The 18395-nt window shown below is 38.0% G+C and overlaps 1 protein-coding gene across 1 annotated transcript in view; it reads right to left on the reverse strand.

Annotated features, from left to right (window-relative positions):
* Positions 1–18395, reverse strand: part of LOC132393389 (E3 ubiquitin-protein ligase DZIP3-like) — a 105099-nt gene that overhangs the window by 61354 nt on the left and 25350 nt on the right. The window contains exons 6-10 of the mRNA XM_059968532.1: positions 16167–16481; positions 13412–13717; positions 6393–7043; positions 3014–3061; positions 587–741 (exon numbers count right to left, since the gene is read on the reverse strand). Of these exons, the coding sequence (XP_059824515.1) occupies positions 587–741; positions 3014–3061; positions 6393–7043; positions 13412–13717; positions 16167–16481 (1475 nt within the window). The remainder of the gene's footprint in view (positions 1–586; positions 742–3013; positions 3062–6392; positions 7044–13411; positions 13718–16166; positions 16482–18395) is intronic.

Consider the following 18395-nt stretch of genomic DNA (forward strand, 5'->3'; position numbering starts at 1 on the left):
AACAATGGAATTGTCAGTTTAGACAGGAGGAAAACAATGTTATTTCCTTTGAGGATCAATGAAAAGTAAGATAGGAATCATGTCAGAATAGCTTGCTTCTAAATCCTAAATCTCTCATGTGATTGCTTCTTTGTCAGTAGTCCTAAATTTGTCCACAAAATGATGCAATGTTTGCTACAAGCAGAGATAAAGAGACACCAAAGCGTGTGTAAGTTCTATATTGGATTAAGAAAGTCACCAAACATACAGCAGTAGGTAATAGAGATTCATCCTCTGAAGTGTCTTTTCCTTTCTGCTCTTCTTTAGAATTGGTCATTTTTGTATCAGCCACTTTTGTTTCGGCCACCTTTGTTTCTGCCACTTTTGTCTCGGCCACTTTTGTTTTGACTACCTTTGTCTCGGCCACTTTTGCTTCGGCCACTTTTGTTTCGGCCACCTTTGTCTCGGCTACCTTTGTTTCAGCCACTTTTGTTTTGACTACCTTTGTCTCGGCCACTTTTGTTTCGGCCACCTTTGTCTCGGCTACCTTTGTTTCAGCCACTTTTGTTTTGACTACCTTTGTCTCGGCCACTTTTGTTTTGACTACCTTTGTCTCGGCCACTTTTGCTTCGGCCACTTTTGTTTCGGCCACCTTTGTCTCGGCCACTTTTGTTTCAGCCACTTTTGTTTTGGCTATCTTTGTTTCGGCCACCTTTGGCTCCGCCACTTTTGTTTCGGCCACTTTATCTTCAAGCTTTTGTTCTAATAGAAAGATATTTATGTGTTTCAATAAATACATAAAATCTTCAATAAAAGACTTTCTGCTTGATAAATTTTGAATATTAATTTGCATCAACTTTAGGTCAACCATAAGGTCAAGAACACATATGACTTCTTAACTGTGAATTCAGGAAATATAAACAACTATTTGATTTTATTTTATTGATCCTCAAATCTGATGTTTAATGTGGTTGATGAATTCACTGATCACAGTCAGTATGAATTATTGACAACAACATTTTAATACCTTATAATAATAAATCTGAAACAATTTTCTTTTGTATTAGTTTACTAATAATAACTTCTAGAATGTTTATCTAAAACAAATAAATATTAAAACACTATTTGCATAATTTTGCACAGGTAACAAAAAGCTTAGAAGTGAATTTGATTGGCATGACTAGTTGGGTCGAGGGATCTGTTTCCTTGCTGTATGACTGCGACTTTCTCCACTGCTACTACATCCTTCATGTAATGTGGAACAGTACACAATTTCTCCAATGTAGTAATTTGGTAGCAAGAAAATAGGTTGACTAAGCCTGACTATCAGTTTGCTGCCCCATTTTCCAAGTTCATTCCAAGCTCAAGCCTTCCAACTCAGTATGGATACCCAATCCTGCCATTGCGTCTTCAGGTTTGTGAAGACAAAATTGAAAGTGAAAGGTAAATTCCATTAGGATGAACCAAATAAATTTCTACTGAGAAATAAATGAAGAGAGGGGAAACAATAGTCAAAGTGGTAGCCATTAATCATAGTGGTAGTCAAAGTAGTATAATTACGGTCAAAGTGGTAGTGACTTAACCTTTCCCATACAGAATGCAAAAGAAATCCACTGCGATGTTATCTGGAATGAAACATAGTTATAAAAGACTGAGTAGGCGGGGTTTATTTTCACTGGAATAGAGGGAACAGAGGGGTGACCTTATAGAGGTTTATAAAAATATGCGAAGCATAGAAGGAATAGATTTAGTTAAGAGTTTTCTCCTCCCTAGAGACTGGGAGTCCAGGACTAGAGGGCACAGGTTCAAGGCGAGAGTGGTGAATTTTGAAGGAGATCAGACAGGTAAATTTTTCAAAGAGGGTGAATTATTTGAAACAAGCTGACAGTGGAACTGGTGGAGACGGAAACAATAACAATGTTTCAAAGGTATTAGCACAGGTAGTTATATTGGAAATGCCTAGAGGCATACATGTCTAATGCAGGCTAATGGAATTATGATACACAGACACAGTTGGCATGGACAAGTGGACCGAAAGGGCATGTTTCTGTGCTGTATGGCTCTATGATTCCATGAAGCCACCTGAATAACTGTACATGAAAAACATTTTTGGCCTGAGAAAACACAAAGGATAAAATCTTCTACATTCAGATATTGCATTAATGAAATATTCTTATATGAATTATAGAAGTAGCATATTTCATTATCCAGTATTACAATTATATAGAATTACATATGAATGCTAATCCATGAATTGGCACATTGCATCTATTTCATTAAAAAATATGGACATTATTTTCTTTTCACAGAGCAAAAACTGCCCGACAAGAGGCTGTAGCAAAACCTCTGTGCACATGTACTTTCACAAATGACTTCAAAGAATGTTATATATAAAGAAAAATTAAACACAAGAGTGGAAATATTCACAAGGCCTACTATATTGCATTTGGCTGCTCCAGTGCAAGTTGTTATTAAGAAATGGTAGATGTTTGGATTTTAATTACTGATCTTTTATATAAAGGAGCTTATGGATTGAGAGTAAGGAAACATAAAGCCACCAGTTGCCAGACATATTCTACATTGCTTTATTGTAATTGGATAATGGTTTTTATGATGTATCTAGCCACATATTTCTTTAAGATCTGACTAACCTTGGTTTGTAAAATTCTGAATGATTTAAGGAATAGATGAAAGGTCAATAGTTTTGCTTTTTTTAAGAAGTTGGTTGAATGGCAGTGATAATTGATTCTGAGTGTGCAGTTCAATTAAATAAATCTACAATGATATGTCCTTATACAAGAGGGAATTCTCTGTTCTCTTGATTCTGCTAAAAGTCATTACAGAATCACTGTGGCAAAATTACTACCATCTCTTATTTCTAATTTTGTATTATTGCCAAAATTACTGACTGGAAAAATTTAATCAGATTTATCCAATATTCATTATACACAGGTAAACCATAACTGAGAAATATTAATCATGTCTAGTAGAGTTTGTGCTCTTCAAAAAAACACATGACTAGAACAAAGCTTACCTGCACTCGTATCCTTTGCCAATGAACAAGCACAAATAGAATCAATTCCTAAATAAAGGAAAAGATATTGTCACACAGCAAGTAAATTGTTCATAAAACCATATATAAAGGTTGACCTGAGCAAGCATTAATTCTTCAGCTTTAAATCCACTGTAATTTTGCTAGAAACCAAGTAATTAGATGAGTTTTGCAATTCATTTCAGCCCTTTTAAATTCACCCTATGTTAAGTATCTCCTTTTTTCCCTCTCTCCACTCATCTGACTTTTTCTATCAGCAGCTAACAGTTTTAGAGTAATAGTCACCTTGATAAACTTGATTTGTATCCCAGCATAGACAATTATTTTGCTTTCTCAAAGAGCCATAGAACATAGCACACAAGGACCATAGTCTCCTATGCACCTCTCATCCACTTACCTAACCAAATTTCTCTTAAATGTTGAAATTGACCCTGCATCCACCTCTTGGCTGGCAGCTCGTTCCACACTCTCACACTTTGAGTGAAGAGGTTCCCCCTCATGTTCTCCGTAAACATTTCAATTTTCACCCTTAAACTACGACCTCTAGTTCTAGTCTCACCCAACCTCGGTGGAAAAATCCTGTTTGTATTTACCCTATCTACACCTCATAATTTCCCCTTGATCAAATCTCCCCTCAATCTTCTATGTTCTAGGAAATAAAGTCCCAACTTATTCAACCTTTTCCTATTGCTCAGGTCCCCAAGTCTTCACAAAAAGCTTGTAAATTTTCTCCGCACTTGTTCAATCCTACTTACATCTTTCCTGCAGGTTGGTGACCAAAACTGCACGATACTCCAAATTTCTTACACAAACTTCTTATACAATTTCAGCATAATATCCCAACTCCTGTACTCAAAACATTGATTTATGGAGGCCAATGTGCCAAAAGCTTTCTTTATGACCTTCTTATCTACCTGTGATGCCACTTTCAAGGAACTATGGATCTGTATTCCCAGATCCCTCGGTTCTACTGCACTCCTCGGTGATACCGCTTAATGTGTAACAACCTACCCTTCTTGGTCTTCCCAAAGTGCAACACCTCACACTTGCCTGCGTTAAATTCCACCTGCCATTTTTCAGCCCACTTCACTAGCTGATCTAGATACCGTTGCAAGCTTTGATAATATTCTTCACTGTTCCCGAAAACCCCAATCATATTGCCATCCTCAAATTTGCTGATCCAGTTTCTTATATAATTATCCAGATTGCTGATATAGATGACAACAACGGAGCCAGCATTGACACTTGTGGCACATCACTAATCACAAGTCTCCAGTCAGAGAAGTAACCATCTACAACCACACTCCGTTTTCTTTCACAAAGCCGATGTCTAATCCAATTTACTACCTCATCTTGACAGAACCTTCTTGAACAACCTTGTATGCAGGACCTTGTCAAAGTCCATGTAGACAACATCCACTGCCTTGTCTTCATCAACTTCCCTGGTAACTTCCTCAAAAAACTCGGTAAGATTAGTTAGGCACGACTTACTGCACACAAAGGTATGTTGACTATCCCTAATCAGTCTATGTTTATCCAAATACTTATACTGTATACTTGGTCCCTTAGAATACCTTCTAATATCTTTCCCACTACTAATGTCAGGCTCACCGGCCTATAACATCCTGGCTTATTCTTTGAGCCTTTCTTCAACAAAAGACCAACATTAGCCATTCTCCAAACTCTGGCACCTCACCCACGGCTAAGGATGTTTTAAATATCTCTGCTGGGGACCCTGCAATTTCTGCACTATCCTCCCACAGGGTCTGAGGAAACACATTGTCACACCCTGAGGATTTATCCAGCCTAATTTCCCTTAATCTACATAGGGTCCATTACCTCACACGTATAGACTCTGAGTCCATCACCCAAGTAAATACTGATGGCAAAAACCTTCTATCTCTTTCGGCTCCACACAAAGATTACCACTCTAATCTTCCAGTGGACCATTTTGATCCCTTGCAATCTTTTTGCTCTTAATATATCTGTACATACCTTTAGAATTCTCCTTCGCCTTGTCTGGTAGAGCAACCTTAGGTTTTCTTTCAACTCTCCTAATTTACTTATGTCTTTATTTGCATTTCTTATACTCAAGTACTTATTTACTCCTGCCTGCTTATACCTGCTATGCACATCTTTCTCTTTCTTCACCAGGGCCTTACTATCTCTTGAAAACCAAGATTCCCAAATTCTGGTATTCTTGCCTTTTATTCTGACAGGAACATACAAACTCTGCACTTTCAAAATTTCACTTCTGAAGGCCTCCCACTTACCAAATACACATTTGCCAAAAACCAACCTGTCGCGATCTATACTTCCCAGAACCTTTCTGATACCATCAAAATTGGCTTTGCTCCAATTCAGAATTGCAATTCAAGGATCAGACCTATCCTTTTCCATAATTACCTTGACACAAATGGCATTATGATCACTAGATACAAAGTGTTCACCAACACAAACTTTTGTCACCTGCCCTATCTCATTCCCTAATAGGAAATCTAGTATTGCACTCTCTCTAGTTAGGATTTCTATGTACTGATTAATGAAATGTTCCGGATGACATTTGACAAACTTTCCCATTCAGCCCCTTTACAGTATGGGTGTCCCAGTCAATATATGGAAAGTTAAAATCACTTACTACCACAGCCTTATGTTCCTTGCAACAGTCTGCAATCGCTCTACAAATATGCTCCTTTAAAACCTGCAGACTGTTGGGTGGTCTATAATATAATCCCATTAATGTGGTGGTAACTTTCTTATTCCTCATTAAGTCTCACTAGATGAGCTCTCCAGTCTGTCCTGACTGAAAACTGCTGTAACAATTTCCCAGACTCGTAATGCTACCACTCCTCCTTTAATCCCTACCACTCTATCAGTACCCCGGAACATTGAACTGCCAGTCCTGCCCCTCCTGCAACTAAGTCTCACTAATGGCTACAATGTCATAATTCCTCAAGCTGGCCCTAAGCTCACTGGCCTTTCCTACGATACTCCTTGCATTCACATATACACAGCTCAGAACATTAGTCCCCCCATGCTCGACCATTCAATTAATGACTCTATGTGTACACTTAACAACGTCTTTCTCCACAACCTCTCCACTATCTGTTCTGGAGCTCTGGTTCCAGTCCACCTGCAACTCTAGTTTAAACCCCCAACCCCCTATGCAGCACTAGAATCCTTCTACACCCCTCATCTTGCTGGACATTAGCACACACTTCTCTTCTCATTTCTCCTGATCTTATGAAGAGTTACTAACTCAAAACAACTCTCCGTACTGTGCTGTGTACCCTGCTGAGTGTTTTCAGCATGTTGTGATATTAGTTAAATGGTGTTTAATATATAAATGAACAAATATTACTTTTGTGTTGTTTAACAATAAGTTCCTCCAAAAGTTCAGACAGAGGCTTATTAAAGTATTTCTCCATGTATCTCCTTTCAACAAATACAATACTCATTGGCTGCATGCGAAGTTCTTGCAATCTCTTTTCATCCGCGCCAAGCTGACCAAGTATCTCCGAAGCTTCATTCCACATTCTGTCAAATTTTTCATAGGATAGACATTTGTGCAAAATATCTTTCAAGAGGTGGTCTCGCATTTCACCAATTCGCCGCAGATAAGCTCCTGGGGATGTGTCTGATTTTGCAAGCCTACCAGTCCAGCCCTTTTTGGGACGGGGAAACTTCTTCATAAACACAGCAAGAAATTGAAAAATAGGCAATGTGAAATGAAGAGTTTTTGATTTGTCTGTTGAATAAATAATATTGATCCATTTTTTTTTGAAGTTGCTAAAATCTGGTCCCTCCAAACGATTCTTGATTAAAACTTTGTTCTTCGTGATTTCTTCTTCCAATTCTTCTGCTGAGACATGGGCATCAAAAATTCTCCTAACAACTTCTGTGCCTTCAACATGTATTAAATGAAGCAGGCGGTATAGATTAACATAGCACCTCTTTGTTAATAGAGGCTTGACTGGCAATTGTGGATCAAATTGTGGGCAGAAAGGTCCAGCTGAATGTAAAAATGAAAAATAAACAATTATAACAAATTATATATAATACAACAGTTCAAACTTAACTATGCCTTATTTAAGGAGTTTGAGAAAAGGAAATGAGTTGCAGTAAATTTGAAAAAGAACAGATGACAATGAGTTTGCCATACAATGTTTTAAATTTTCACAGTTCATAAGCTAAAGAGTGAAATGGTGACCTTAATCTGCCTAAGACTCCATTACAAGGTTGACAAGTTTGTGCCCCAACTGTGTCAGTCATCTCCACTGGAGGCAATAACTGTTCAAAATTTAAAACATCAGAGCAGATGTACCTGGGATGTATATCAAAAGGTACGAAGATGATTGCATAATGGTACAACAAAACCCAGAAAACTGAACTGCCCATATACAGTAAATGGAACCATGCATTTTCAGTGAGGTTGTCAAAGGACAGCAAAAAGTGAGAAAGAGCCAAAAAAAACTGGAAATTGACCTTTGGAAAATTCAGGAATAGGAAGTGATGCAATCCTTGCTGGGTTTTTAGCAACAACTGAATGGATAGGAATACTTCAGAACCAAATTTGGGACAACTCAGAGAAGGTTGATATCATGTGCAATATTAAACACCACAGGCAGATGAAAAATAATGAGAAATAAATTCCAATGGATATATTAAAGCAGCAGTTTAAAATGAATTTATTCCTTATGCATGATTTTTTTCCCACTGAAGTACCAGAAACATCAAAGCTATACTCATTGGATCGTGACACAAATTTTATTCTGTAAGCACTGGCTCCATTTCTCTTTCTATCTTCTAAGTATGAAACAGTCTGCAATCACAGTATTCTGTGACTTCAAAGTGAACACCTCAACCAACGTGCCTTTCCCCACCTAGTTCTAGTTTTGTCTCACTTGACACTTCCCCTTTTAACCTAAATAAAGTGGCAAGGTGTAGGAGTAGAATTTGGCCATTCAGCCCATCAAGTCTGCTTCACCATTCCATCATTGCTGATTTATTATCCCTCTCAACCCCATTTTTCTTTCTTCTCCCCATAACTTTTGACACCCTTACTGATCAAGAACCTATCTATTTCCACTTTAAATACACTTGACAACTTGGCCTCCACAACCGTCTGTAATAATAACTACCCTTTGACCGAAGAAATTCCTCCTCATCTCTGTTCTAAATGGACATCACTCTATTCTGAGGCTGTGCCCTCTGGTCCTATACTTACCCACTACAGGAAGCATTCTCTCCACATCGACTATATCCAGGCTTTTCAGTATTTGATAGGATTCACTGAGATCCTCCACATTCTTCTGAACTCCAGAGAGAACAGGACCAGAGCAATCAAATGCTCCTCATACATTAACTCTTTTATTTCCAGAATAATTCTTATGAACCTCCTCTGGACTGCTCTCCTGGGTGGGTTTTGACTTTACAATAAATCCTTCCAAAAACTACTTATACAAATTTCTACAGCTACGATTCTTCATCATAGCAAGTATTGCTTACCTGGCGCTGAAGCACTGCTGAGTTACACTGTCACCTGATCTGGCAATGGCTCACTTTTCAAATTTTGATTTTTGTTTTCAAATCTTTTAATGACTTGGTGTCAGCTTATCTCTGGTGCCTTATCCATGGCTCTATCCTACCAAAATCTCTGCACTCATCCAATTCTAGTTGATTTTCACCATCAGAGCTGTGCTTTTAGCCCTAGTTTCTGATTAACTCCATAATCCCTAAAATCCTCTTATGGCAAGAATTTTAAGTATGAAGGTAATGATGGTTTACTACAATTTTATAGTGGTGTGGTTTAACACGTTCGGAGCATTGTGCACAACTTTTGTTTCTACCAAAAAATGGATGTACTTTCTACTAAGGGAAAGCCACAAAGATACAACAGACTGCTTTTTGGGATGGTGGGTCTATGGTATGAGGATAGAATGGGGATAGGCCATTATACGTTAGAGTTTAAGAGGAATCAGAGATGGTCTTAATGAAACATACCAGCTTTGAGTAAGAGTTTACAGGATAGGAGAAGAATTTCCAGAGGAGACAGCAGAGGTACTTAATGAGTACTTTGCTTCAGTATTCACTACAGAAAAGGATCCTGGAGATTGTAGGGATGACTTACAGTGGACTGAAAAGCTTGAGCATATAGATATTAAGGAAGAGGATGTGCTGGAGCTTTTGGAAAGCATCAAGTTGGATGTCACCAGGACTGGACAGGATGTACCCCAGGCTACTGTGGGAGGTGAGGACGGAGATTGCTGAGCCTCTGGCGATGATCTTTGCATCATCAATGTGGATGGGAGAGATTCTGGAGGACTGGAGGTTGTGGATGTTGTTGCATTATTCAAGAAGGGGAGTAGAGATAGCCCAGGAAATTATAGACCAGTGTGTCTTACTTCAGTGGTTGGTAAGTTGATGCAGAAGATCCTGAGTGGTAAGATTTATAAACATTTGGAGAAGCATAATATGATTAAGAATAGTCAGCATGGCTTTGTGAAAGGTAGATCGTGCCTTATGAGCCTGACTGAATTTTTTGAGGATGTGACTAAACATATTGATAATGGTAGAGTAATAGGTGTAGTGTATATGGATTTCGGCAAGGCATTTGACAAGGTACCCCATGCAAGGCTTATTTAGAAAGTAAGGAGGCAGGGGATCTAAGGGAAATTGCTTTTTGTGGATCCAGAACAGGCTTGCCCACTTAAGGCAAAGAGTGGTTGTAGATGGTCAAATTCTGTATGGAGGTCAGTCACCAGTAGTGTGCCTCAGGGATCTGTTCTAGTTTGTGATTTTTATAAATGAACTGGATAACGGAGTGGAGAGATGGGTGAGTAAATTTGCTAATGATGATGAAGTGGAGGGATGGGTGAGTAAATTTGCTAAAGACACAAAGATTGGAGGAGCTGTGGATAGTGTGGAGGTTGTCAGAGGTTACAGTGGGACATTGATAGGATGAAAAACTGGGCTGAGAAGTGGCAGATGGAGTTCAACCCAGATAAGTGTGAAGTGGTTCATTTTGGTAGGTCAAATATGATGGCAAAATATAGTATTAATGGTAAGACTCATGGTAGTGTGGAGGATCAGAGAGATCTTGGGGTTCTAGTCCATAGGACCCTCAAAGCAGCTGCGCAGGTTGACTCTGTGGTTAAGAAGGCATACAGTGTATTTGCCTTCGTTAATTGTGGAATTGAATTTTGGAGCCAAGAGGCAATGATGCAGCTATATAGGACCCTGGTCAGACCCCACTTGAGAGTACTGAGCTCAGTTCTGGTCGCCTCACTATAGGAAGGATGTGGAAAACATAGAAAGGGTGCAGATGAGATTTACAAGGATGTTGCCTGGATTGGAGAGCATGCCTTATGAGAATAGGTTAAGTGAACTGGCCTTTTTTCCTTGGAGCGATAGAGAATGAGAGGTGATCTGACAGAGGTGTATAAGATGATGACAGGCATTGATTATGTGGATAGTCAGAGTCTTCTTTCCAGGGCTGAAATGGCTAGCATGAGAGTGCACAGTTTTAAAGTGCTTGGAAGTATGCATGGAGGAGATATCAGGGGTAAGTTTTTTATGCACAAAGTGGTGAGTGCGTGGAATGGACTGCTGGCAATGGTGGTGGAGGTGGATACAATAGGTTCCTTTAAGAAACTCCTGGACAGGTATGTGGAACTCAGAAAAATAGAGGGCTATAGGTAACCCTAGATATTTTCTCAGGTAAGGCCACGTTTGGCACAGCTTTTTGGGCTGAAAGGCCTGTATTGTGCTGTAGGTTTTCTAAGTTTCTATAAACGTGAGGGGATGTTTCCCCTAGCAAGTGGTTGCCAACTTAAGGCTGCATTAAAGAAAAATTTCTTCACTGTGTGGTAAATCTATTATTCTCCACCCTGAAGGTTCTGTGGAGGCACAATCATTAAATGTATGCAAAACAGAATGATAGATTTCAAGATGTTAAAGGAATCAAAGGATAAGTGAGTATTGCAGAAAAACAGTGTTTTTGAAATAGAAATCAGTCATGATATTGAAAGGCAGAGCAGGCACGTGAAATGAAACTTTCATAAAATTTGTATAATATGTACACTGACCAAAATTCTAGTTATCTATCCTGTATGTGTCACATTTTGTTTGATGATTTTTCTGTAGAATATCTTGAGATACTCTAAAGAAGTGTAACACTTTTTAAGCTGATGTCTACACTTTGTAAACTGGATCAAAAAGAAAATTCTTTTTTTTTCTCTTTCCATTAAGCACATACAAGTTTCTGGTTTCACCCTCATTTCTGATTTCTGGTATTTAAAATACTTCTTTCCTTCCATCTGTCAGATGCTTTTGTTTAATTACAGAATAGGATTATGGTACTGGAAAATGTAACCTCCCCAATATTGATCAAGATTAGACCATAAAACCATAAGACATAGCAGCAGGATTCAGTCATTTGGCCCATTGAGTCTACTCTGCCATTCCATCATGGCTGATTTATTATCTCTCTTAACCTCATCTTCTTGCCTTATCCCAGTGCAAGGTACTTCGAAACAGCAGGATTTATTAAGTGTGCCCAAGATAGTTTTCTGAAACGGTATATAGATAGTCCTACCAGAGAAAGGGCTGTACTTGACCGTATCTTTCTAAGTATAGATCGGTGGGTGGTAGGATTTTACAGCTAAGGAACACTTTGGAAACAGTGACAATAATTATGTAATTTTCAATCTAGTTATGGAAAGGGATAAGATTAGTCCTCAGATTATGGTCCTAAACTGGGGGGGGGGGGGGAATGACTGATTTCAATAATGCAAGAGCAGACCTGGCAAACAATAGATAGGGTGCAAATGCTTGTACAAACATTTGTAGATAAAACAACATCAGATAAATGGCAGTCTTCTAGAAGAATATTAGCTAGAGCTCAAAGCAAGCATGTTCTAGTCAAAGTTAGGGGCAAAGATGACTAGATTAGAGAATATTGGATGACTACGATTATTGATCAAGAAAATAAGGAAACACCTAACTGGTGTAGGCAACCACACCTAATCAAGTCCCTTAAGGGATGCAGAACACTTTGGAAATAAATTAGGGAGGCCTGAAATGTCTTTTGCAGGTAATATTAAGAAGAATCAGAAGTATTTTATAAGGAGCTAAGTGGATAGCAGGGAAGGTTGTCCAAGGCTACGCCAAAATATGTGATGTTGAGCAGAGAACTGGCAAATGGAACTTAATTCTGACAAGTGTGGGATAATGTATTTTGGGAAGTCAAATAAATGTAGGACATATATAGTAAGTGATAGGGCACTAAGGAACATTGATGAACAGAGAGCCAAATGTGTCCAAGTCCACAGTTCCCTGAAATAGGCAACACAGGCTGAAGGGATTGTGAAAATGCATATGGCCATCATAGTCAGAAGCATAATTATAAAACTGGATGTTAACTTGCAATTTTACCAAACTTGTGTTAAGCCACACATCGATTATTTTGTGTTGTTCTCATAACCACACTATAGAAAGAATGTGATTGTCTTAGAGACAGTGCAAGGTGACATTCCATCATAATTAATAATCAGCGTTTCTGCATTATGGAGGGTCTTTCTATATCTGGGGAGTCTAGATCAAATAGAGTATTCCTATTATAAATCATTAGAGTTGGGCATAATTATGAATTGGCTGGAAAGAGTGAGAGTAGTAAGACAGAAGGAGGAAGGTGGATATAAGAGTAATGCTCAGCTCCAGGATTTCAGTGGGAAGTGAAAATGCAATGGACAAATGGTACTTGTTGAGCATTGTTTTGTCACCAATTTATTGTATTGAAATATGAATCAAATGGATGTGTAGTGTTAAATATTCCTCTCAACCTTGTAAGAAGTTATGGTAGATTATCATCTGATTTAATTTCTGTTGGTTTCAAGAAACTGCCATCATGTCCCAGAAATTCTATTCAAGGTATGTGGTTTATATCATCTTACTTGTTATCAAACTAGTTGAAAAATGGCAGATCTTCAAGATGAATTAAATCAGTTCTGTTCAAATATAACATTTTAACCTTGCTTGGACTTTAGTTGGTTCATTGCTTAATCATTTAACTGAGCACCTACGTACCATCTATCAAAATGCAGAAAGACATCTTCCCCATCTAACAGCAAACTCTACCCTCAGATGCTGAAACACCACCACAGACTTCAGTAATGCATTATTGGCAATGTAGTGACTCATCCTATACATAATTAAACTTACAGAAGGGGTACTGGATCCTTCTAAGTATACTGTTATCATTATACAAATTTGCATCATAGTCCAAAATATTAATCATATATTGGTACAAAAATTGTTAATTTAATTTTGCACCAAAGGGAATTCAAAAATAAGATCAGATTTAAAAAAAAATTCAATTACTTTGTTCATCAAATGCTTTCAGGAAGCTGTTGATATATGGTCCCAGGTAAGGAATATCATGCTTATGTTCCACTAATGTAAACCACATATCCGCTACACATAGAATGGTTTTTTTGGTGAATAGGATGTGCATAAAACGCTCTGCTCCCTCCTTATAGCTGTACTTGCATAAATCCTTGCTCTCAGATTCAGTCAGCATTCCCGATTTCAGGAAATATTCATTAAATCTCTTCACGCCATATTCTTCCAATACGTATTTAAAAACATCACCATATTTCTTAATGAAGAACATACAGCAGCTGTCACCTACACAACATAAAACCACTGGTTACATAAATATTAGAATAAGTTTTTAATATAGTCATTGAGCAAGCAATTTACAGAACCCAGTAGGTTTAGCATGACGAAGCATTCATTTAATATCTGTCATTTACCTCAAAAACAGACCTGGATCAGAATTAGCTGCATCCACCAAAATGATTTAACACTGATATAAAATATTGTTTACATACATTTTCCACAGTTGAGCACTACTTCAAGAAGTTCAGAAAAGCAAAAAAGACAGTTGATAGTATAATCCTAGTTTCTCTCTTAAATCAAGTGGTAGTACCAAGTCTGAATCACCATGAATGCTAGAAATTTACCAGCATTAATCAAAGCATCCTTCTCGCTACAACACACACAAAATGCTGGTGGAACACAGCAGGCCAGGCAGCATCTACAGGGAGAAGCGCTGTCAACATTTCGGGCCGAGACCCTTCATCAGGACGTCCACCAGCATTTTATGTGTGTTGTTGTTTGAATTTCCAGCATCTGCAGATTTCCTCGTGTTTGATCCTTCTCACTACCTTCTGTCCATATGACTTCTTGGCACCTTAGTGTATTTCTGGTACCACGTAGTTACAATGAGCTTTATCTTACCAATAACATTCCTGAAAGCCAGTAAGTATTTAAGAACATTTAACAAATTTACTAGATAACCTTTATAATGAGAAGCAGGGCTTTCTTAATTTTGTGATCATTGGCGTCCCACAGGGTACTGCACTGGGATCTTAAAGTGACTTAATTTGCAGATGACACAAAGATTTGTGGTATAGTTGACAATGTAGTAGATTGCGAAAGGGTAGAGCAGGATATAGATCAATTGTGGATATGGATAGAGACATAGCAGATGGAGTTTTATCTGAGCAAATGTGAGACGTTGGGAGATCCAACATATAGGGACAGTGCACATTTAATGGCAGGATCCTTAATAGCACTGATGAACAGAAGTATCTTGGAGTCCAGATGCATGATTCCCTGAGATGCTACATAGGCTGATAGGGTGGTAGAGGCGTAAGGCATGCTTGCCTTCATGAGTCGAGGCACTGAGTTCAAAAGCCAGGAAGTTGTGTTACAATTTTTTAAAACTCTGATTAGACTGTATTTAGAGTATTGTGATCAGTTCTTGGTGCCTTATTATAGGAAGGATGTGGAGGCTTTGAAGAGGGTGCAGAGGATGCTTAACACATGTATAAGAGGCAGGACAAGCAGGAACTTCTCTCTCAGGAGTAGTAGAGGCTGAGGAGACATTAAAAGAGGTTTATAAAATTATGTGAGGCAAAGATAGAATAAACAGCCAGCATTATTTTCCCAAAAATGAAATATCTAGTACTAAAAGGCATGTGTTTAAAGTGAAAGGGATAACTACAAAGGAGATGTTTTTTTAAAAACACAGACAGTAGTAGGGGCCTGGAATGCACTGCCAGGATGATGACAGAGACTGATAGCATAGGAGTGTTTAAGGAATTCTTACAATGGCAGATAAATATGTAGTGAAGAGAGGGATATGGTCAATATGTGGTACAAAAAGGATTAAGTTAATTAGTGGTCATTGGTTTAAATAGTTTGGCACAACATCATGGGCCTTTCCTGTGCTGTACTGCTTTGTTTCCTATGTTTGCAATATGCGCTGTAAGCAGTGAAGAGAACCTACATTCTCTTTGGCAGGTGGCAGTTTTTAACAATTAATTTACAACTTAATTATTATAACAGATAATGCAGTATTTGCCATATGATCCAGACGTCTGCATCATATCTTCACTTCTCAAGGAAGCCTAAAAGAGTGAAAATGCAGATTAGGCATGCAAAAAATTTATATTTTACACCTGGTGAGGAACAAATCTTTCCTTCATAGAAATGTGAGAGTCATGGAGAATTGAATATAGGAAAAAACAAACTGATGTTATATTGCACATTTTAAGACTTTATACAACACAGTAACAATGATCACATCTGCACCATTAAGATATTTTTATGTGAATGCTGAGCACATGCTTCTCTCAAAAGCAATTATAAAATAATTTACTGTGTATATGATTATCACTTTCATATCATCATGATCTTGTAAAGTATTCGAGATCCATTTATTTATTATTGAGGTATGGCCTCTGTTCTTTAGCAACCAAATGTGCACCAATAAGCCAGGATGTATCAGTTCAAACCATTACAACTGCAGTTTTCCTGATTTCTGCTGGTGAGGTCCAGCAGCGTTTACTATTTGGAGTTAATTATCTGAGGGAATATATCAGGCCTAATGCAAATTACCATTTTACTTTGGCTGAACCACCTCAAAATGATGCAAGAAATGGTTTTTCTCTACAGAAGATAAAATTTTAATTCTAATCCCAGAATGAATGTTCAATACTGAAGGTAATCGAAGTAAAAAAATAAATCTATTAATCAGAATAGGTCAAGCAAATTAAGAAATACTCACTGCATCCTTGCATATACTCAGCCCAGTTTAGTGCTTCCGCATTTAGAATCACTGAGTCGCGCATGTGAGAAACAAACTGTCTTAAAATCCCATTGTTATTAAGCTGTAAAAAGTGATCCAGCAGAGCTCGAGTCCGATCATTCCTGACTGGATTTCTAGTGATATTATTCAAGGAGATGAAGTCCAGAACACCAGATGTAAAGAGTTTAAGAATGAGTCGATCAACATCCAACATCCCTTTTTCAATAGTTGCTCTTTCTGTAGTGAGCTCACGCAATAAATAACATTTCTTAGGTTCTTCCATTAACAAAACATCTGCACAGGAACAAAAAAAAAGTTAACAAAGCAGAATCCAATATTCACAGCAAACCTTGAGAATGTTTATAGGGACTAATAATATTTTGATTTGATTCACTGAAAAAATGTGGTATAAAAATGTCATTAAGCTACTGATCTCTTTTCTAGGAAGAAATTTAAAACTAGACTACTGAATTACAGAATTTATGAATTAGTAATGCACCCAAATCATTGAATACCCAGCTTTATTATATGATATAAAACAATTCGCTGAAATGCAAGCATAAATTAAATGTGAATGTTTTCTTCTGATAAAATATACAATGACTTTTAACTGACAGCAATACCCTATTGGTAGTTTTCTGCCCCCGCCTTAAAAAAAAAATAAAATTACAAACCTTACTTGAACACAACTAACCACTGAAGAAACTAAGAAAATCATTTCCCATTTTTGAGTCACACCAGAAATGTCTACGTTATTCTGCTGTATTCATGTCATTGCCAACCGTTGCTTTCCTGAGTTATACTGGTGAGGTACAGCACCACCTACTATTTGGAGCTGAGCAACTCAGACTGCATGCACAATACTGTTTGGGTTACCATCTTACTTTGGCAAAATCATTTCTAAATTCAGCAATTGGACAGCTAGATTTTCCTCTGTAGATATTTGGCAAACCCACGTCTTCATTTGTATATTACACATCCAAAGAAAACTATCTTACAAAGATTATACCTCTCCCATAATTACTTTTATAATGAACTTAAGATTACCTTTTATGTTTCAGCTCTGTCCTGCTCCTTGGCAATTTATTCCAAACCTTTATTATTTTACATTTTACCAATTTACATTACTGGTTCAGCTTCTGTACTTCATCAAATGGTAGTTGGAGACTATCAATGATGGTCTTTGCTAAGCATTTGTAAACCAAATGTTGTTTAGTTAATTTTCCTATGCCTGGATATTATCCAGATCCTGAATATGTGCAGGCAAAGGCTCTTTCATTTTATAAACTTTTCTACCACTGACCTTATAATGGAAGGAACAATATCATCAATAAATGGCTGAACCGAGGACAGTGTCTTGAGCAACATCTGACTCAATGTTTTAATGCTGAGTTTATCAATCTTCAATAACGATAACCATTTATTACTGTGTGAAACGTCACAACTTTTCCCTTGATCCCACTTCACCAGATCTCCAGATAATACACTTGGTCATATTCCGCCTATTGAAAGTTGGGAGATGAATGTTGCACAATGTAACCAGTGCGTGAAAGATATTGAAGTGGAAAAGCCTTGTACAGAAAAATCCCACACTCTCGGCCTCAGAAGTCAGGATCCAGTGGCACGAAAAATCGTTACGCCTGGCAACTTCCTTGGCTGCATTGGATGGTGATGTCTTCTTAAGTGCTCTGCCATGCCCTACGCATTCCACAATGCGCTGCTGCAACAGCTTCTCAGCCATTGAACCCCCGGGGTTTCCTCTGCCTGATCCACCGAAGCAGTCTTCGCATGCTGGGATAAGCAAATCCTATTCATCAAGGATAATCACTCTCACTTCACCTATATTCTCCAGCTTCTTATGTCCATGTTTGGAGCTCGTTTATAATGATGGCTGGAGATGAGTGGTGCTTGCAAAGTACAAACAAGAGCACTGCTGCACTGTACATTTGCCAAGATTTTTAGATGTCACTGTTGACTACACCTTCTATCCCTTTGCTGTTGACTGAGAGTGGAATGGTTTTGGCCTGCTCTTTGTAAACAGGATATACCTGGACAATTCTCCACATTTATCAACTAAATGCCAAGATTGTAATTACACAGGCATAGATAATTTTGAAAATATTCTACACTCAGTGGCCACATTATTAGGTACTTCCTGTACTTAACAAAGAGGTGACTGAGTGTATGTACTTGGTCTTCTGCTACTAT

The sequence above is a fragment of the Hypanus sabinus genome, chromosome 4 (assembly GCF_030144855.1).
Source record: "Hypanus sabinus isolate sHypSab1 chromosome 4, sHypSab1.hap1, whole genome shotgun sequence".
NCBI lineage: Eukaryota > Metazoa > Chordata > Chondrichthyes > Myliobatiformes > Dasyatidae > Hypanus > Hypanus sabinus.